The following is a 21,998-nucleotide window of genomic DNA, read 5'->3' as shown; positions in this document are numbered from 1 at the left end:
AAGCTCCGCCTCCCGGGTTCATGCCATTCTCCTGCCTCAGCCTCCCGAGTAGCTGGGACTACAGGCGCCTGCCACCTCGCCCGGCTAGATTTTTGTATTTTTTAGTAGAGACGGGGTTTCACCGTGTTAGCCAGCATGGTCTCGATCTCCTGACCTCGTGATCCACCCATCTCGGCCTCCCAAGGTGCTGGGATTACAGGCTTGAGCCACCGCGCCCGGCCAAAAAATAATTTTTAAAAGCAGAAATATATCTAGATACTCATATAAATTCTAAGATATTAATTCTTTATATTGTTTTGCTTATCTTACTAATTCTAAACTAAAACCTACTCACAAAATAAATGAACAACCATCTGAAATGGTTTTTCAAAATTTCCTAACTTTATCTTATGAAAGTATACAGAACCACATTCTTTGCTCACAAAAAGACCAAGCAACGTTTTGGGGTTTTTGTTTGGCTCTTTGTCTTTCGATACTGCACCAGGAAGTTTTCCTTGTCTGTGCTGCATTTTGCTGGCTAGTTCCACTACTGTGAAGTATACTTTAATAACTTAAAATAATGTTTCCTCCATAACTTTAAATTATATGTCATTTTTAAGTGAACTAAGAATTTAAGTAGGATACTAAAGAAACTATAATTATAGAAAGAAACTATAAAACTACTGATTATTTATATTTGACTTTGAAGTAACTATGTAATTATTCTTGACATAAGCATTTAGGTATCTGACAATAATTCCCATCATTTCCAAACAAACTCAGCCTATGTTATAAGGAGCCAGAAAATCACTGCTGTCCCATTTCCCTTGACTTATTCCCAGGCCCCTGTATTATGTAAGGACGCACAGCCCCTCTTAAGTCATTCGAAGTTGCACCAGCTTCTCTGTCACTTTGTTTGGTGTTTAGACCACACTTTCCCTGAGGACTCAGGAGGTAACTAGACAGCTTGCTTAAAAGGAGGTGATCTCTCACTTTCCCTCCTGGCTCTCAACAGGCTTCAAGTGTCGATGAATTCACAAACAGATGTCGTGGAAATAATTTTTTATTTTAACAAGAAGGCATTGAGGGAAAGGAGCTGATAATTACACATAGAAGCTGAAATTAAGTTGAGTGCTTAGTAAATAAGAAAGCTAAAGCAGGACTGAAGAAATCCTGTAGCGCCTAAGGCAATATTCATAATCAATAAGGAATAAACCCTACATAAACTGCCTTGTCAACAACATATTTTTCACTAGCACTAATGCCTTGTAGCGGGTGATACTTCTTTAATACTCAATATTAAATAAGGGTCACTTCTTACCGGAACTGCTGCCATCAGTGTTGGTTTCAACATGGATGTATCTCCTTTGCTTCCTTTTTTAATTTTTGAAGACTATAAAATAAGAAAAAGTGATCTATAGAAAGTGATCCTTATTTTTAAAATTCAATGGTATTCTTAGATCAAAAAGTCAATTATAAATTATTTTAATGTACTTATAGTCTAAGAAGCACTTAAAAGGCTAAAGCTCATTTTAAAATGAACCATCGCTCAGTCATAATACATTGTCATACTGACTGAAAAAAACGCATTAAAATTCATTATGATTTTTTAGTCTTTCAAGTCACAGACACTGAACTTACCTGATCTGCTAAAGTCTGCGGTGAAGAGTAACCAATGCGGCATCCGTGAGACAGACAGACAAGCTCAGCACTTAATTCTAGAACATGGGCCAGAGGCAAATATCCAATGTAGACATCTTCCTCTCTAAAAGAAAAGGGAGGCATCAGAAACAAAAGTCAGGAGCCATCTATGCCAAAAGTGCCCTATAATGGGAGCAAGCCTGAAAGCACATGGAAGGGCCCCAGGCATCAATCTGTTGGTCAAGTGTGCGTGTGTTTGTGAGAGCAAGAGATGAAGAGAGGACAGACAGACGCTGGGGATGTTAGGGAAAAAGAATTACAGTTCAACCTAAAAGCAAGGAGACAGACACGCTCAGGAAGGAGTGCTGTTTCCAGTCCTACTTAAAAGCACTCAGGAATTATAAGCGCTGCTGAAGCAAAAGTACTGAGGCAGAAGCAGCAGTGGCTTAAACAAATAATAATACAGGGTTCTTTTGAAGAACAGAATAAATCATCCAAGGAGGAAATGGTCTTTACATCTAGTGGGTTGCCAACCCACTGCTATTTGCCAGAAATTTTACAGATAAGACTCTTGTTCTGGGAATTGGATTATGTAATAAATGAGAACTTAATATACAGAAAATGTGTATGTATTTGTATATGCTTCAAGAGTTGCCCCTACAACCAAAATATAGACGGCAACTGAGAAAAACCTGTAAGAAAATTGTTGTACTTAATTTTTTCTGAAACGTATGCATACATAAGAAACATTTCTCCATCCCCAAGTTCAATCCCATAGCAATTACGTGTGTATGTGCGTGTATGTTTGTAATTTCTGTGCATAAAAGCATCAAAAATATCCAACCACTGTACCCTATCAGTCATCAGAATACCGACTGCATCTCTGGCAATGTTTCTTTGACAGTCCCTCAAACTTCCATCTGGTTTCTTCCATCAGTCTCTTTCCCACTCCACTCTACCTTCCGCTGCTACCACTGGAGTTTGTATTAACAAGAAAAATCGGAGACTGAATAGTGAAGCTCAACAAATACTGAGCGGATAATTTAAATTACCTGTTCACCTGAATTGTATTTAGATATAAAAACAATGACAGTGGCAAATACAAGCTGATTAAAACAACTTAAAGGATTTACAACTATAAAAAGTTAAGTTCTGTACTTTTTAAAACGTATCTATACGATATATTTTCAACCTCACAACTATAACTATTTTGCCATTAATTTTAATCTTCTTTTTCATTTTTTAAGGAAATGCCTACTACAGACAGACTCTGAAGGACTAATTTAGCCGTATGTTAATAAAATGACACAAATGCTAACATTATAACAGACATAAATACTTAACTACTCAATGTTACTTTACTCTGACATACCCCAGTTCTGGAATCCTTTCTGCCATCCCAGTTATACCAGCAATAATGTTACTATGTGAGATCATGACTCCCTTTGGAAGTCCTGTGGATCCACTTGTGTACATGATTACTGCAATATCTGAGGGCAATGGTTTGCTATGAGGTTGGTTTTCTGCATTGAAGAGAAAAAACAAACACATACACTTTTATGAGATTCAGCTGTATCAACAATTTCTCTTCATTATCAATTCAATCAAATAACTCAATCAAATTGAGTTAACTCAATTCAACAAATATTAATTATACTGAGATCAACAAAATAGATCAAGTCCCTTCACTTATGGGAGATATACTCTATTGGGATATACAAACAAATTAACCTATGAAGAAAACTTCATAGCAAGTTTTCCTGCAAGACAAGGTGAGAAGATGACAACAGATGCTATTTGGATGGAAAAGTCTAGACAGCGTCTCTGTAGAGTTTACTTTAGCAAAGGCCTGAATAAAGTGAGGAAGGGAGCCATGAAAACCCTGGAACTGGGAGAAGAATGTTCTAATTAGAAGAAAATAAGGAAATGCAAAGACCCAAAGGTAGGAATGTGCTCAGCATATCTAAAGACCAGCAAGGGGTGTGGCTGGAACAGAGTGAGCAAGAGGAAGAGTGGCAAGAAACAACGGTCAAGTGGCTAGCAGGGACCACACATAGGACCTCAAAGGCCATGGGAAGAACTTTGGAGTATGTTCTGGATGTAAAGCAATGTTGTTTTGAACAAGAGTATGTTATTATCTGTGAAAAAAAGATCACTTTGGCTGCTGTGTGGCTAACTTTAGAAAGGCAAAAAAAGTATCAGGGAGACAAGATTATCCCAGTAATTCAACTAAGAAATAAAGGTAGCTTAGACTAGAGTATCTAGGTGTTTGCTAAAAATCATTCACTGCTTCAGAGTGGTGACTAACTTGGTTACACCCAGAGTCCTGCATTAAAAGACAATGTGAACCATTTAAAATCAGAAGACTACGAGCCTAAGGACAATAGCTGACAAGTTATAGAGGTGGCACAGCAGAAGAACAAAGAGAAATAGGTCATGGTTGGCACTGTTGATACATCTGAACAACTCCCAGAAATACTCTACATGTGGACTTCTAAATGAGTGTGAAAAAATTATTTAAACGTATTCCCAATAGAATACCCTTCCTCTCCTGTCAGTCAAGATATATTTCTTAAATAATATTTACACTTGAAAGTCTTTACTTCCAAATCAGCCCTTCACTCCTTCAATCCACAGCACCCTTCTCCAACACCACCACTTCTTGGAAACTACCATCCTTGTGTCATCTGACCTCTGCATGCAGCCCCTGATCCTGCTGATGACTCACCAAGATTTCCTTTCCCTTGGCTTCCAGGAACCACATACTACTAAATAGTTTCTTCTTTCCTCTCTAACTAGTCCTTGGTACCCTTTGAAGCCACCATTCCCTGTTGGTGACCTCACTCCCTACTCCCACAGCTATAATTAAAGCCAAACCGCTTCCAGCTTCCAAATCTCTAACTCCAAACATAACTCAAGTACTAGACTTGTACACACCACTGTCCACAATATATCTGCATCCAAATATCCCACTACCACTCAAATTCCAGGTGCCTAAAATTTGAGCTAAGTGAATGCTTATATCTAATTAATTACTGTTTCCAACTGCAGAGGAAATACAGTTCCAGCATCCCAGCAGCTTTTGCAGTATCTGTAAACACTAGTATACTAGCTAACATTTTCTGACACTTTTTTGAGAGTAGGAACTTCTAGAGTCACCATGCCTAATCGTGCTAGTTGGAGGGTAAGGTTGTCATCCCAGGAAAGGGAAGAACTGGAGCAGGGAGTAAAAGGAGGCCTCCAGGTTTAGCCATTCTGTTAAAACTACTTACAGGTAATTCACATAGGACAAGATTAATGGTATTATTTATAAATTAAATTTAAAACCACCCAAAACTATCATAAAAAGGGAATGAAAAAAATTGAATAATGTAAAATATTTTAAATTTCAAATAAATACTACTTGTAAAACATGAATAATTAATGTTTATATTTTTTCTTAAAACTTTCTTTAAAGACTCAAGTGTACCTAGAGGGACCTGTTTTCCTAACTGATGTTAGAAAACTGATGTGTCATTTGAGCTAACCTCAGGATCAAAACTTTGGCATAATTCTGGAGAATGTGGTCACCAGAAAGCACACATAAGGAATCAGAAAAGTGTAACATACCCATGCTGGCCTTGGCTCCCAGGGCCTCCACTGCAGCCATGGTATGCACAATGACCCCCTTGGGGAACTCGGACCAGGTTGGTGGCTTTCCATCAACAGTGATGATGTGCCGCAGGCGTGGGACCAGAGAAACTATATCCTAGAAATACACCAACATTCATCGTGTTCATTATTTTTCAAGCAGTTTAGCAAATAAGCAAAGTAGTTTACCATATTCAGTGAATTGTTAAGTAACTTCTTGCCTCAAAAAAGTAAGAAGAAAGGGTACCCTGGCATAATATCACTTTTTACAGACGGGTAAGTATTGGTCTGAATTTAAATTATTTCACAGCATTAGATTCACTGTGTGTACCCCTGGCCTTTGGTAAAACCCTGATCAAGAAAGGTACTGCCTTACAAAATGGGCATGTAAACACATGTTGTCTGAACCGTAGAGAAACCAGAAGCCCCTCATATTTTCAAGAGACTACATAAAAATATATGGGGGAAGGAGGAGAAAATTCACATGTAAACTTGTTCAAAAAGAAAATAGCAGCCCAGATATTTCTGGGAGTTGTCTAGAGACCAAAGAAACCTCTTTTTACTGTAATTTCATTAAAAGGCTCCCTTTTAAATTTTCAAACAATTCTGAAAACTTGTAGTTACTTAATGCCTCAGAAGTAAAATAAAAATTACTAGTTTAAAATATAACCCTTCAAAACTACAAATTTACTACAAGTAAACTAGAAAATAGATGAGCACAATAAAAGAAAAAGTAGTCATAATTTCTTCAATTTAAACATAAGTATCTTAACAATTTATAACACTGGATTACTTATACATGAATATATACAAAATCCACTTTTTATTTTCTAAAGGAAAAAATAAAGTATGATATTCATAAAATTCCACAAAGATTAAGGACTCAAAAGTCATAAAAGAACTAAGTATCAATAATAGGGCTCATGACACTGAAAATTCTAAAATATCAGACAGTTAGTAACTAGAGTCCTCACCTTCAACTTTGTTTGTAAGAGCTCTTTACTAGTAATGATGTTGGTCACCTCTGTTTCATTTAATCCATGAACAATGGCTGGACCTCCTAGAGTAGCATATAATGTAACAACTAAAAGGAAAAGAAGCAGCCAGTCAAATATTAAAACATTTAACTCTATATGAAGTCTCTGAATGTAGAGATGAATCATAATAAAATATTGGGAGCCCTAAACTGTTAAATCCATAGTTTATAAGTGTTATGCTTTTTAAAGTTATCTTATCATACTAATCAACATTACACCTACTCATCCTTCCCTAAATGCCCCAAGATTTCCAATTTTTAAAGATGAAGATATTTAAATTTTTATTTTGTTTCACTTACAAATGTTACTCTGGGACTACCATATTGTGAAGAAATTATAACTGATTTCTAAAACTTCAAACTTTTAATTATTGACCACTTGGTTCTATAATGTGAAAAAGAACATATACAAATAGGATGACACACTGAATGTCAGATTTACAGTGTATGTCAAGAGCACAAACAAGTGGCAGTAGCGTTTATTCTCAAGCAAAAATATCTAAAGACAAACATCGTCAGAAATGCTGAAATTACGTAACATGAATAATGTAGATTTTTATTTACTTTCTGCCTAACTCAAAAAAGATACAAAAAATGACTTTGAAAATAATTCTTTTAAAGCTCCTCAAAAGAAACAATGTAAATCCAAACCTGTGAAAACAAAAATGGAATGCTTGTTTAAAAGAAAAAGTGGAGGAGGCCAGGCGCGGTGGCTCACGCTTATAATTCCAGCACTTTGGGAGGCCGAGGCGGGCAGATCACGAGGTCAGGAGATCAAGACCATCCTGGCCAACATGGTGAAACTCCATCTCTACTAAAAATACAAAAAATTAGCTGGGTGTGGCAGTATGCGCCTGTAGTCCCAGCTACTCGGGAAGGTGAGGGAGGAGAATTGCTTGAACCCGGGAGGCAGAGGCTGCAGCAAACTGAGATTGCGCCACTGCACTCCAGCCTGGCGACAGAGCGAGACTCCATCTCAAAAAACGAAAAAAAAAAGTGGAGGAATTTACAGCAAGAAATCTGGTGAAAGTGTATTTTGTTTCATCTGAAAGATGAGACTAAACATCCACAAATTACCGTCACATTTTGGCACCCAGACCTCTGAACTTACACTTCCAGAACTATCTCACAGACTGAGCCACCACAATTACCACTCAAATAACTACAATATGAAAACTCTATTGTTTAACCCAGCACCTTGAAGTTCACCAGGTTTCAGTATGGAAGCATTTTGGAGGTCAACTGTTGTTACTGATAGAGATGACAGAACAAAACGACAGTAACTTCTAAAGAGGATTCCTGAGAAACGGTATTGGAACAATGGCCCCTAAGTGTAGGTCTAGTTCTCAAGACCCTGAAAGTCTCCTATTAAGAGGTGCAAGCCTCACTGCAACATTCATTGGTACAATTTGTCATATAATTGATTTATTTTCCAAAATACACCAAGAATTCCAAGTCACAACAGAGTTCTCCACTAACCGGACACTGGGTGAAAATTAACATCAGAATTTTAACCTCTTCAGAGTAAAGTATTTCAATAAATATCTGTTAGTTCATTTTTCCAGAGGTAAGAAAGTCTACATACGCTGAAAATTATACATAAAACACGCCTGTGCAGCTATCATCCACTCGGCCCTGGTCTCACAGAAGATGGCGATGTTGGTCTTTGGCTTCTGGCCCAACATCTGTAAGCCATTCCCAAAATTCAAGGCTCGAACGAAGACATCTTCATAGGAAAGCCAATTATACTGTCCAAGAATAACCTGACAAAACAAAAGACAAATACACTTTAATGTAATCAAAATAATAATTTACAAAAAGAAACCAGAATATCGTCCAAATGTTATGATGAACCCGAAAGTTGTTTGCATAGAATTATTTTTTGAATAAAAAGCTAGAAATTGAGTTTGAGTGAAAAATACATTTTAAAAATGAGCTATTTTGTGACATCTTCTATACAACTTAAATCTTATACTGTAACTGGGGGGCTTTTTGGCTTTATTTTTGGTTTTCAAAAATATTGAGAGTTTGATAGGATCCTAAAAGTCAACTGCCTGGCCAAATGGTCATATACTAATCGTCTACTTACAAATTTCATCTATTTAAATGATTTAGGTGTTAACTTAATATTTAGCCTAGTACCAAGTACCACAGATGCCAAAATTTTAATTTCTCTCTATTCAGGAATTCCTAAATGTCAGTATCAGATGGTACAATATGATTCACAGAAACTTTCTCTACCCAAGCTAACAGAAATCTTTATGATTGTTGAACTTGAACTGCAGTATCAAACTCTGGATAAGCAAAAGCAAAGTAAACAAGTTTCTGTTTACACAACCAGGTGGACTAGTTATATTATTCAAAGTCCCTCTGTTCAAGCCTTAAATGCTTACTGGCACCACCAGGCTTTCAATATTTTATCTGTTTATCAAAAGTGCTGGTAATATCAAATATGCACTAGTAAAAACTCCCTTTTAAAGTTTTTTAACATATTGTCTTTAGAAAGTTTCCTCAACTTAGACAAAACCCTACATATAGATTGTATAGAATCCTTAATTACATACAGATTGTATAAAAAGTTCCTCTCTCTGCAAAAACATATAGGTGATTAATTCCCAAACACGGCTGTGTCAGTAACATACATCTCAAACACCTTAAAATCATCTGACCATGTTCATTTTATCAATATAAACATTTAAGAAATTTCTAGAAGAGGCTGGATAAAGATAAAAATGGAAAAGGGTAAATGCTGCCATCTAGTGTCCCATGCAATTATGTATTTAAGAAATAAATGTTTATTTTGATGGATAAAGCAACTGCATTTAAGATGATACTTATTTACTGGCCCCAAACTCTCACCTTGCTCTTCACCCCCATGAAATGCTCAGCACAGGGAGCTCCAATGACTTCAAAAGGAGCTCTGTGGGGGTGAGAAGACAGATGAGAACTTGGCCAAAACGTGCAGGAACTGGATTACAATTATTAAGAATGTTACACTCTAAAGGTTAAGAATGCACTACCTTTCAGATTCTAGCATGTAAATGACAGGATTTCTAAATTTCAAAGACTAGGTGTGTTCTGAAAAGGCGTTTTATGTATAATCCAAATATGTAAACTCATGCAATGATGCCACCATGTGGCAAAGGAATCAAATGAGCGTGAAGATTTCCACATATGTAAAACATAAAATAGAAAAATCTGAAACTCATGATTTTAATTCTTTCAACCACGGAATCATCTAGTAATTATGTTTTTCATAAATATTTCATTTAGAGGACACTACCCACTCTATATTTTATCTGATTTGTGCTGGAAAAGTTTCTAATCCTAACTTTGTCCCTATGGCTAGCCCAAGACAAGATTAAACTATTTATTCCTTGCCAATATCATTGAACACTGCTGCAGAACAGCCAACCTTTAATCCAGGACCTCCACACCCTGAAGCAATCCTATCATACATCCCTGGTCTATTCGTTTTCTCACCCTCTGAAATACCTCTGAAACTTTCTCTCTATTCAAATAGCCTCCTCTGGGCAGGTGCAGTGGCTCATGCCTGTAATCCCAACACTTTGTAAGGCTGAGACAGGTGACTCATTTGAGGCCAGGAATTTGAGACCAGCCTGGGCAACACAGCAAGATCCCATGTCTAAAAAAGTGTAAAATTAGCCAGGCGTGCAGTACATGCCTGTTGTCCCAACTACCTAGAAGGCTGAGGCAAAAGGATCACCTGACCCCAGGAACTCAAGGCTGCAGAGAGCTGTGATCATACCACTGTACTCCAGCCTGGGCAAGAGTGAGACTCTGTCTTAAAATACACACACACACACACCTTCCACCCTTCCTTCTCTACTTACAGGTGGTAATCTTGTCTCATATCGAAAACCTCTTTAAGCACTAGGACTTGTTTTACTTTCACTATTTAGAAATATTTCAAAATTACACACGTTCCTGCCTTCTTCAGTAAACTACACCTGGCTTCATTTAACCATTCTCTCTGCAACTGAAGATCATGGTGAAAACATTAGTCTGAGGGGAGCCATAGAGTAAAAATATTCAAGAGATCTGGATGGTTGTAATAATCATGATAATGATAATGAGGGTAACTAACCTTTATTAGTGCTTACTACATGCTAAGGACATTCCAAGTGTTAACTTACTAAACTCTTAATCATACCTGTAAAAAACTGTTACTATTATTATCCCTATTTTACACATGAGAATACGGAGATGTAGAGTAAATATAACCTGTTCAAAATCATGTAACTAATAAGTGAAGGGACTAGAATATGAACCCAGGCAAACTCATTCCAGAGACTAACCATAAAATCACAATGTTTCCACTGCACTATAGAAAGAAGTCGGGGTCTTATTAAGCAGGTGAGTAAGATGGCCTGATTAACAATTGTGAAAAATCCTTTTTATGCTGTGTGTGAGAGAACTATAGTTGGGGGCAAGTGTGGAAGCAAGGAGGCCTGCTAAAAAAAAAGGCGGGGGGAGGCTGTAAAAGATGTAAATCAGACACCCCTGATGTTTTGGCTTCAACAATTTGGTATGCAGTAGTGCCTTTAATAAACAGGATGAAAGGAGAGGGACAGTTTGGATGGGGAAACTAAGAGAAGAGTAACATAATAGCCAGCCTACAAATCCCAGCCAAGAGAGTGACCATAATTTGTTACATACAGCATGATGTAAATGTCCTAATAAATTAGAAAATAAATATTATACACATACACAAACAGGGTAAAAAATGTGACTAGAGTAAGAAATAACACAAAAGATGGCATTAAGAAAGAGGAAAAGAAAAGTAAGTCAACTTACAAGGACATAAATGAGTGTTTCTATTATCTTTTTGGATCAATTTAGAAGGAATGTCAGTGAAGTCTTCTCTAAGTACCATTATTACATAATCCCTCATTCTCTTCTTATTTTTGTAAAATACCTAAGAAAAAATTAAGTGTTTCTGATAGCTCACAAAGTATATGAGCCAGCTGTACTCTTTTCTGTGTCTATTTTTAGTCTTTGCAGCTTTGTTCTATTTCAGGTATACATGTATTTTAAAGTTGTTCTGAAATCATTTCCCTGTTCATTTCAAGATTGATGTTAGTGCAATGCATTTACTGCTGGGAACACTGGAATCAGGTGATGCTGACACAGGTTCCAGCTCTTAACTCTGCTACAGTTTTATAAAACCATATGAAACTTAAAAAGAGCCTGAAAAGGCCTGCCAAGCAACCAAGTGCCTTTTGTTTTTCTGTCCCCCCAGAAGAATCTGGTCGCAGTGAAGCTGGTGGCTACTCTATCCTGGACACAATGAGAGCAGGGTCATTGCCACTGTCTCTTTTCGTCCGCTCATCCTCCCCTGAGGACCTCAAAATAGACTGTTGGGATAAGATGGAAACAAAGCTTCAAAGTTCATTAATTTGAAATAAGGCTTGTGCATCTTTCCTTCAGCCATATCAGATACAACATTCTGGGGTTAATCCCCAAAAATCTTCCTCAAAAACTATTTTAAATATTGCTACTCCATTCATTTTCTTTTCCAGTTGAAGATGATCTTCAAATATGGAAACTATTTAATGAAGATACACTCCACTGAGCTTGATCAGCCAGCAGGCATTAATGGCAGAAAGCACACAGCTTAACCCATCGGTTGTGAAAGTTCCCCTTCTCAACATGCTAGGCAGATGCTGCTACTGACGCAATGCAATGGATGTAACAAGAAACCAAGAGAGGGGAAAACAAAAAAAGAGCCTAACATGTTTAACATGCAGCTGAGATACCCACTCTGCAGTCTGCAGATCACTGCCACAGCTGCAACACAGAATAAACTGAAACTAAGCCTCAGCTAACCAGCGATACTGCACACTTTCTTCTTGAGTATGGCCAAGAGAAAGTACTTGTTTCATTTATTATATGCAAAACCTAAAAATTAATTCTACTTTCCCAATGACCCTAAAGAAAACTATAACATGTTCCCAAGTCAGAGTCTAGACATAGCCTTCTGAACAAAGTCTGATGAACCACAAATGCCAATTTCATAGCAAATGCTAGCAGGCAGATCTGACATATAGAAATTCAGAACCTCCTATACTAACTAAACAAAACTTCACACTAATGAACTATAGACAAAAAAAAATTGCTAAAAACCAATCTGTCTCACTTCCTACCTTTTATGAGTTCAAATACTTCATGCTTTGTTGAATAATGAACGAATACAAAGGCACTATGGTCAAGACAAGCAGGAAAGAGCCACATACACTTACACACGCACATTTAGGGAAGAACTATCATAGCTGTAGGATTTTATTTTGTCCAGTTTAATGACACATGAATTAGGATGAAATATGAATTCACCACATAAGCGTCTCTTCTTTTTACACAATTGAGAACTAGTTTGCTGCTGCACATACTGAATGATGACTGAAAGACAATACTAGCCACATAAAATGAATAAAGTACGTGTGGGATACTCGAGAAAAACTAAGCTTCCTGAAAAATAATATGCTTAGACTAAAAGAGAATCTAACCTTTGCATTCAAATAGCATATCAAAGACCAAAAAATGAATCTATAAGCAGATAGAAAAGTAGGAAACTTTTGCACATAAAAATGTACTGTTTTCAGTACCTTCTCATAACTACCCGATTTCTCAAACACAGACTCAAGAACAGTGTGCCATAAAAAGAAGTGCTGTTCGGGCGCGGTGGCTCATGCCTGTAATCCCAGCACTTTGGGAGGCCGAGGTGGGCGGATCGCCTGAGGTTGGGAGTTTGAGACCAGCCTGACCAACATGGAGAAACCGTCTCTACTAAAAATACAAAATTAGCCGGACGTGGTGGCACATGCCTGTAATCCCAACGACTCCGGAGGCTGAGGCAGGAGAATCACTTGAACCCAGGAGGCGGAGGTTGCAGTGAGCTGAGATGGCGCCACTGCACTCCAGCCTGGACAACAAGAGTAAAACTCCGTCTCAAAAAAAAAAAGAGCCATGCTAAATATGACAAAAGCAAACTTCACTACGATAAAACGTTTTGCAAATTACAATACATAGGCTAGAGAAGAAAAACTGAACATGCTTAACTCATGATCTCAATTTCTAGAAATGTGCTATTAACTTCAGCGAGATCTTAAACAGAAAAAAACTCAGTTTTTTCTAAGTCTGCAAAAGAAATAGGGAATATGCCTTAAAAGTAAGGTGACCATATAACTATCCAAACTAGGGCACTTTTGAGACCGTAAGGGGGCACTGTTAATGTCACAGCAACAAGTATATATCAGGACTGCTTCCGATAAAGTAAGATATACAACTACTCTATTTAAAGGTGAGAAAATTTACAGATTCTGTTGTCGAGTTAAAGTGTTTTTAGTTTCTAGGAATTACTGACATCAACTTGCTTGGCATCTCCTTCATGTTTTGAGGAAAATGATGTATGAAACTTGTAGAAGTGGCAAAATTAATGGGCCATACGGAGGAGGCTAAGCAACATCCCTCTGGCCCTCCAGTAAAAGAGGAGTTCTGAGTTTTTCATTCCATAGTTGCAGTTATTTGAGTTATTTGGACTCTCCTTCAAGATCTGATGGTTTCCTTGTAACTGACAGAAAAAAAGGCAGTTGGAGATCAAGGTAGCTGGAAATGGTTAAAAGATATTAAACCTATTAACTAACCCAGTTATCAACCAACTACACATCACTATACCCCCTCTAAAAAATACTTTATCTTCAATTTTTAACACACTAGAGTTTCAAGAACTGCTTAAGGAAAGTCACATATCCAAGTTCATAAACAGCATTCTCAGGCCATTTCTATACTACCAGTGAAGCACTACACTATTCCATGATCTAATTTTCCTCATTGAATTTTCTACTATAATTTTCCTCAATGAATTCTCAAGATAATAGTAATGCAATAATAAAGGCTAGAGCATTTACATTAAGTGCCACAAACTGTTGTTCTAAGCACACCGCAGATACATACACACACTCAATCCTCACAAGAAGCCTGAAAGCTGTGATCAGTGAAGAATGGAGGGTATGAGTTCTGGAGCCAGAAGGCCTGGATTCTAGTCCCAGCTTCACTAGCTGTAGTGTCCTTGGGGTAGGTTACCTCAACTATCTGTGCCTCAATGCTGTCATCTGTAAGGTGAAGATAACAATAACTAACTCATAGGGTAACTGTGAGTCTTAAGATGATATACGTAAAGCTGTTAGAACAGCTTGGCTCTTGAGTGTCAGTAATGATCACTATCTTCATATTACAGAAAAAGAAACTGAGGCAAATTAGTTAAACTACTTTTCCAGGGTCAGAAAGCTAGTAAGCAGCAAAGCCAAGATTCAGACCTATAGTCTGGGTCTCTTAATTGCTGTTACACTGCCTCTAAGAACATCTTGCCCGTTGTTTCAAACCAACAATGGCAGGTTTCTCCATATTTGTGAAAAGAAATGTTTTAAGAACCATGCAATTGCCACAACCGAAGTACAAAGACATGAAGCACTCACTGCAACCCACATCTAAGCCACATTTAACCACATTTAACACAGCAGATCCCACCCTAAAAGCTGGAGCCACTTCCAGCACCCAGCTGCTCTAGAGACAGGGAGTATGGTTTCATATCCAAAACTGCCCTAGACATTCCAAACCCTGGTAGACACTGGAGAAGAGCTCCACACCAGTGGGTCGCAATGCCCTTCTGAAAACTCAGAACGTATCAGTGCTGGTAAGTACAGGAAGAAATCAGAAGGCAGTCTAGCCCCCTTCCTACACTGTTTCTCCTTCAACAGCAAATTCTAATGGAAGCAGGCTGTGCCTGCCCTTTACTTCATTTGTAATAGGATATTTTGTTCAGAAAGAATTCAAAGGCAATGAAAGATCACCTTACCTTTTTAAAAATTTTTCCATTTGGTTGTACTTCGTCTTCCTCATTTAAAACTTCACGTGTTCCCAAGAGTCTTTTGTTCTTAAACTTGTTTTTTGCATATGTAAAAACTTTATCTAGAGTATCACATCCAGGGTATAATACTGAAGCCAAACCATCCAAACTATTAACAGATCTGTATGCAGAATCAGGTTTTGAATTTACAGGCTTTGCTTTAATTTGGTTTGATTTTTCTTGTCTTGACTCAGAGAAAAAATAAAATGGAATGTATGTTAAAATAGTATAAAGTGATATTAGAAAATGTATAAAATATAAAAGAATAGGGTTGATGGTATGTTTTAGCTTCATGGTAGATGGTTTTGAAGACACGTGGTTATTCATAAGTACTCAAAATGAATTAACAGACTTCAGCGAGAATCTAGAAGGAAGAAAAAGAAAGGCGTTAGTTCAAAATCATTTTTAAGTAATTTAAAGAAAAGTTACATCAGCAAATGAAGATTTTTTTTTTTTTCTATCAGACAGCAGCTACTATACTGGTCCCCTACAATGTCTTGATATTTCTAAGAGACTCATTTGTACAGTATCTATTAACAACGGATTACAAGAAAAGTTTCCACATCATACTGTAGACAGATGGCCATTCTAACCAAAAAAGTATCCACAAACATTTCCCAGTACTTTTAGTCAGAAAGAGGGTTGGGGGAAGACCAAAAATTTGCCCATTTCCTGTGCTTTAGCATCTCACTGCATTAGGGATGACAAGTACTTTACAAATACGACACATCCATCCTCTCTCACAGCCCCAGCAGCCACTGCCAAACAATCGCCGCATTCCATCCCTGTGAACCCCCTTCTCACTCAAGTCAGCAACAAGCAACTGGAGTTTGCAAACACAAAAAATTCATTTTCCACAATGGCTCTACAAATAATTTTCAAGTTAGGTTAAACTATGACGCAGGAAAGCAGTATACTTTGTTCATTCTGTACTTTGCATTCATCAGATTTATTGAAAATCCACTATGTTAGATATCGTTCTAAGCACTGCGAACGTAACAGTAAACAAAACGGCCTAAGTTCCTGCTCTCATGCAACCTACACGTTCACTGGGAGAGGTAGACAAGCAAATACATATGTATGCATGCATGTGTACATGCCAGGTGGTGATAAATGTTATGAGGAAAATAAACCCAGCTAAGGAAAATAGAAAGTGACTGGGGCAACGTTGGAGAGTGCTAGAGGTAAGTGACATCTGAACAGACTCATAAGGAAGAGAGAGTGTACCCTGTGCCTATTTGGGAAAGAAAGAGCATTCCGGGCAGAGGGGACAGCCATTGTGTGGCAGGTGGGTAATAATACCTTTTTTTTTTTTTTTAAAGACAAGATCTCACCCAGGATAGAGTACAGTACCAGATTATAGTTCACTGCAGCCTCAAACTCCTGGACTCAAGCGATTCTCTCTCCTCCGGGACTACAGGCATGTGTGACCACACTCAGCCAATTTTTCAAAATTTTTTTGTAGAGACAGGGTCTCATGATGCTGCCGCAGCTAGTCTCAAACTCCTCGTTTCAAGGAATTCTCCCACCTCAGCCTCCCAAAGTGCTGGGATTACAGGTGTGAGCCACCGCATCCGGCCATCATTCTTGAAGAAACAAAATTGAAGCAAACTAGTAACTAGTTACCCTACCCAGCTCCAAATCCAGGACTACAATTTCTTAACAAGTGATGGAAGCAGCCAGTGTTTTTCACCTCCTACCCCTAGCTCTGTGTTGCAGAAACTCTATTCCAGGCAAGTGTAGATAGATGAGAGAACTAAAGAATCCTTTCTCTTTCATCCAGTCCCCACTCTTAGGGCAGAAGCTCTACCCCAGGTGCAGCAGGCCAAGGACACCGAGCACAGATCATCTATGCCTCACCTCTTGTAAGGCAGAGGTTCCATGCAGGCAAAGAAGTTCCAAACAGAGAAGACTGATGGGTACACTGATGGCCTAGTAGACCACTCACAGAACAGATATAACTATAAGAAAATCAAGCTGCTGCCCCCAGCCCCAGCTCCAGCTCCAGAACAGTGGCACAAAGGTTCTGCACAGACTAGAGAAGCAAGCTGTAAGACCACAGAGCCCCTTAGCAACTTCTAAGACTGACTATATTTGAACAAAGAATGGAGAAGTTCATGCCTAATGGCACTGTCAAAAACAACACAGACTTTGGGGGTCAGCAATTAAGATGAGGCTGCCCAGTAATTTAGGAGGCCAAGGCGGGCGGAACACAAAGTCAGGAGATCGAGACCAGCCTGGCCAACATGGTGAAACCCCATCTCTACTAAAAATACAAAAATTAGCTGGGCGTGATGGTACATGCCTGTAGTCCCAGCTACTCGGGAGGCTGAGGCAGGAGAATCACCTGAACCCGGGAGGTGGAGACCGCAGTGAGGAGAGATCGCGCCACTGCACTCCAGCCTGGCAACAGAGCAAGACTCCATTTAAAAAAGAAAAAAAAAAAAAACAAACGAGGCTGGTAGTTCTGTGACAGCACCAAGTGAAAGACTAACCAACCACTGTAGAAGTTTCACAAGGAGCCAGGGAAAGAGATACCTAAGAACCCTCCTTCTTGACATGACAAGCCTCAAAGACTGCCCTCAAACACAACCGTACACAAAGGGCATCTCAATTTAATTGGATCACAAGTGGGGAAATTTATGGGCAGAGCTTTGTCCAAAACAATAAAGCAATCAGTTAGCAATTAGTGAAGAATAACTGCTGGGTGGTGATACCCACGAAAGCAGAAGCTTAACAAGGAGATCTGAGAGTTAAAGAAAGCCCTGCTGAAAATCGGCTACCATCTCTCAAGAAGGGCAGTCCAGGGTGACTATGTGTGTGCCCAAATGTGCCCTCTTGAGGAGAAACATCAGAGGGTACACTGTGCAGAAGAAACAAACCTCAGTGTAACAGTTCAGCCACGTCAGTAAACAAATAAGGAAACAACATAACAAGCAGCAGCCCTGGAAGAGGGGAGGGAAAATGGGTATTCTGAGTTGCTACAAAATACCATCTAAAATGCCCAGTTTACACCACAAAATCATGAGGCATGCAAATAGACAGGAAAGTATGACACACGGAAAGAAGGAAAAAGCAGGCAGCAGAAATTGTCCTTGAAGGCCCAGATATCAGACTTAGTAGACAAGACATCAAAGTAGCTATTATAAATACGTTCAAAGAACTAAAAGACTGAATTCTAGCACTCTGGGAAAAAAAAAAAAGAACTAAAGGAAATCATGCATACTAAAACTCCAGATCGATTTTACAAGTTAAGGAACGCCTCCAAACTTGCTCATGCACAGCTGGTGAGAACTCAGGACTCCAACTGAGCCCCAGGCTCTGTTCACCATTCCAGGCTGTTTTCTTTGACAACGTATTGTGTAGTAATCCAAAGACTGGACCGGTCGAGGGAATTTGGTTTTTGCCATAAAGGTCATGGGGAGACATTAAAGCTTTCTGTACAGGAAAATGGCAAAATGAAAACAAATGGTCTTGCTACACCCAGAACAGAGTTGCAAAGAATAAACATACCCTAATAACCCAGGAGAAAGATGTTATCCAACTAAGTTCTCTAAAATTTAATTTTGCATATTTGTTTTTGAATTAAAAATAATATCGTGGCCAGATATGGTGGCTCATGCCTGTAATCTCAGCACTTTGGGAGGCCAAGGCAGGCGGATTGCTTGAGCCCAGGAGTTCAAGACCAGCCTGGGCAACATAGTAAAACCTCATCTCTACAAAAAAGAGAAAAATTAGCAGGGTGTGGTGGTGCACACTTGTAGTCCCAGCTACTCGGGAGACTGAGGTGGGAGGATCACCTCAGCCTAGGGAGATCGAGGCTGCAATGAGCTGTGATCATGCCACTGCACTCCAGCTTGGGTAACAAAGCAAGACTCTGTCTGAAAAAAAAATTAAAAATAAAAAAATTAGCCAGATTCTGTGGCTCGTCGTGAGGCTGAGGCAGGACTGTTTGAGCCCTTACCACCCCTGAACAATCCTTTCCAAAATCTCAGCTGGGACCTAACAAGATGGCAGAAGCTAAAGACCATGTCACAGCTACCTGCCTTAACTGCTGCTGGCAGCAAAGGACTTACAGAGGTCTCCTCCCAAAAACAGCCACTTCGGAGCCCCCTTATTCCACTGTAGTTTCCCTGGGGACATAGGATCCTGGTGGCAACATCAAGAAAAATCTGACATCCTACTAAAGGCTGTGGGAGATGTTCCTATTATGAAAACAAAGAAACAGGCAGTAGAGTGAACTCGAACCATCCAAAGACTCCTGGACTTCAACAAAAAAGTTCCTTAAACTTGCAACCTTAGTTGTTTATTTATGTGAGTCAGGCTTTTGCTCTTTCCTTGGACCAGGAATTTGGAACTTTTTATGAGTGTTTCAGCAGTGATGGTAAACTAGTTCTACATTACTGCAAATCTCAGGCATGGGAATGAACCACAGAAAAAAAGAAGTTGCTACTTAAAATGAATTTTCACAGAGGAAATAGCTCTGAAAAGTTTTGATGCTTTGTAGCAAGAGACTTAACAGATATGACCTATTCAGCATATGTCCACTATGACCTATGTTTATGCCTAAGAAAACATCCACGGCATGAATGGACTCACAACAATGTGATTTGTATTAATATACAAATCATCATAAAAGACTGACATCAGAGTATACCCACCATTCCTATACATTACTATTCTTATTGCCGCAGATCTGCCTCCAAGGTTGAAATGGATACTAAGACTATACAAACTTCATTACCAGTTCTCAAAATGACCAGAATTGTTTTAATGGTAAAAGTTTATTAAAGGGCTTCTTTTTTTAACCTATTCAGGGAACTTCAGTTTGTCTGGGATATGGGATGTTTACACTTATACCCACTGTGTTACGTTCTTGTAAAAGAGTCATATTGACCTGCTCACTGAATACCTTAAATAGTCCAGTAGAGGGCAGCCCTGCTGGCAAAAAGGGTTTTACATCTTTACCACACAGTAATAGGGAGAAAGGTTGTTTTTGTTAATTTTTAGCTAATATCTACCTAGGGAGAGCAAGCATGCTGGGCAAATTGGAAGACTATTTTAGAGAATATACATAGTTTAAATTTATTTCATTGGAATACAGAAAAAAATTATAAATTCTGGACAAATGACTCATATAATAACTCTTTTCAATTCTATCATTTAATAATTCTTGAGTTCCAATCACATAACTATGGTGTTACTCTGTCATTTATTTACACAGTATCGAAAGTACTCGATAATCCCAGCAACATCTTTGAGTGTTTCACAAGGCATTTTCCAACTTGAAAGTAATCAGTAATTGAAAAACAGGCCAGCATGGTGGCTCACAATTGTAATCCCAGATCTCTGGGAGGCCAGGATAAATGGATCACTTGAGCTCAGAAGTTTGAGAACAGCCTGGGAAACATGACGAAACCCTGTCTCTACAAAAACTACAAAAATTAGCCAGGTATGGTGGCACACACCTGCAGTACCAGCTACTCAAGAGGTTGAATGAAGTGGGAGAATGGCTTGACACCAGGAGGCGAAAAGTGCAACAAGTCAAGATCATGCCACTGCCCTCTGGCCTTGGGCAACAACAAAGCCAGACCTTCCCTCAAACAGAAAAAGAAAATCAACCTTCGATTTTATATGTATTTCATGCCATGACTAAAACAGTACCATTTTTACTGATGCTACTAGGCTGGTAATTTCCCAAGGTGTGATTTAACTTTTTTTTCTTCCTTCTGTGTTATATTTGTAATACCACATTGATAGAGGCTAGAAAAATACCTAGGCAGATAGTACCCTATCTGGTCCCTGGTGAAACCTCACCTTCAAGCCTAAAGCAACCTGAAGGTTGAAAGACGGGACTGCTGGTCCAGGGTGAAACCCATCACCCAAAGGGAGAAAGTCTGCCCCAGTCTGCCCACCGTTTCCTGACTGAGTCTTTCCGAATAATGCCCTGGGGTGGAGTCACCAGGAATTCGAGCCTTACGCAGAGGAGGAGTCTCAACTCTTCAGCTCCTGTGTGGTGGCCCTGGTATTCAATTTGTGAGGCGGAAACCTGCTGCAGGACCCCTCTCTTTGCTGAGCTTTCCTTCTGCTTAATAAATTCCACCCTCCTCAGCCTTCAATGTGTCCACATGCCTTTTTTTTTTTTTTCTGGTCATGTGACAAGAACCTGGATTTAGCTAAACTAAGGAGCAAGAAACCTGCATCAATGTTTTTAAAGGCATTGCAATACATTGAATGGTATGTACAAACAAGATCTAAGGTAATGGTGTGAATGGTATCATTTTATTGAAGGATTTGAATTATATTTTAATCCCTTAAAGCCCAGAATGCAATTTATGGCTACAGGGATCTGCCATACATTAGCATTCGGGGACACTAAGTAACAACTAACTTTATAGTGATGAAACCACTGTCTAGTTCTCGTTTTCTACCCAAACCTGTGAATTTTTGAGTCCTCTTACACCAATGTCCTTATGTAATTAATAGAGCTAATAGCACTAGAACAATACTGACAAGTTGAATTACGTAGCATCATCTTACAAGATTATAAATATTTACAATATGTTGGAAGCTGGAAAGTGTATCAAGTTAAATAAGTTGGATATGAAAAAATTATCTAATTTTGACCACTTAGTTTACTTAAGTGAATATATTTACACGTACGTACTTAACAAGTAGCAAAAATATGTTAAATTGGGGTATTGTGTTTACCACTGAGGTTTCAGATGATAGAATATTTGCTACCTCAACAATACTTGAGTTTGATTTTTTTTTTTTTTTTGGAGA

The 21,998-nt window shown here is 38.6% G+C and overlaps 1 protein-coding gene across 2 annotated transcripts in view; it reads right to left on the bottom strand.

Moving 5' to 3' along the window:
* Window positions 1-21,998, bottom strand: part of ACSL3 (acyl-CoA synthetase long-chain family member 3) — an 80,366-nt gene that overhangs the window by 20,020 nt on the left and 38,348 nt on the right. For both annotated transcript variants that reach the window (XM_011996054.1, XM_011996062.1), the window contains 7 exons: window positions 15,162-15,576; window positions 7,872-8,049; window positions 6,225-6,334; window positions 5,230-5,368; window positions 2,993-3,143; window positions 1,621-1,744; window positions 1,301-1,372 (listed from right to left, as the gene is read on the bottom strand). In XM_011996054.1, coding sequence (XP_011851444.1) covers window positions 1,301-1,372; window positions 1,621-1,744; window positions 2,993-3,143; window positions 5,230-5,368; window positions 6,225-6,334; window positions 7,872-8,049; window positions 15,162-15,539 — 1,152 coding nt within the window. In that variant the 5' untranslated portion in view covers window positions 15,540-15,576. The remainder of the gene's footprint in view (window positions 1-1,300; window positions 1,373-1,620; window positions 1,745-2,992; window positions 3,144-5,229; window positions 5,369-6,224; window positions 6,335-7,871; window positions 8,050-15,161; window positions 15,577-21,998) is intronic.

Source organism: Mandrillus leucophaeus, unplaced genomic scaffold (genome assembly GCF_000951045.1).
Source record: "Mandrillus leucophaeus isolate KB7577 unplaced genomic scaffold, Mleu.le_1.0 Scaffold1135, whole genome shotgun sequence".
NCBI classification, from domain to species: Eukaryota; Metazoa; Chordata; class Mammalia; order Primates; family Cercopithecidae; genus Mandrillus; species Mandrillus leucophaeus.
The sequence above is the reverse complement of the archived record's forward strand: the minus strand, read 5'-3'. Positions and strand labels throughout refer to the sequence as shown.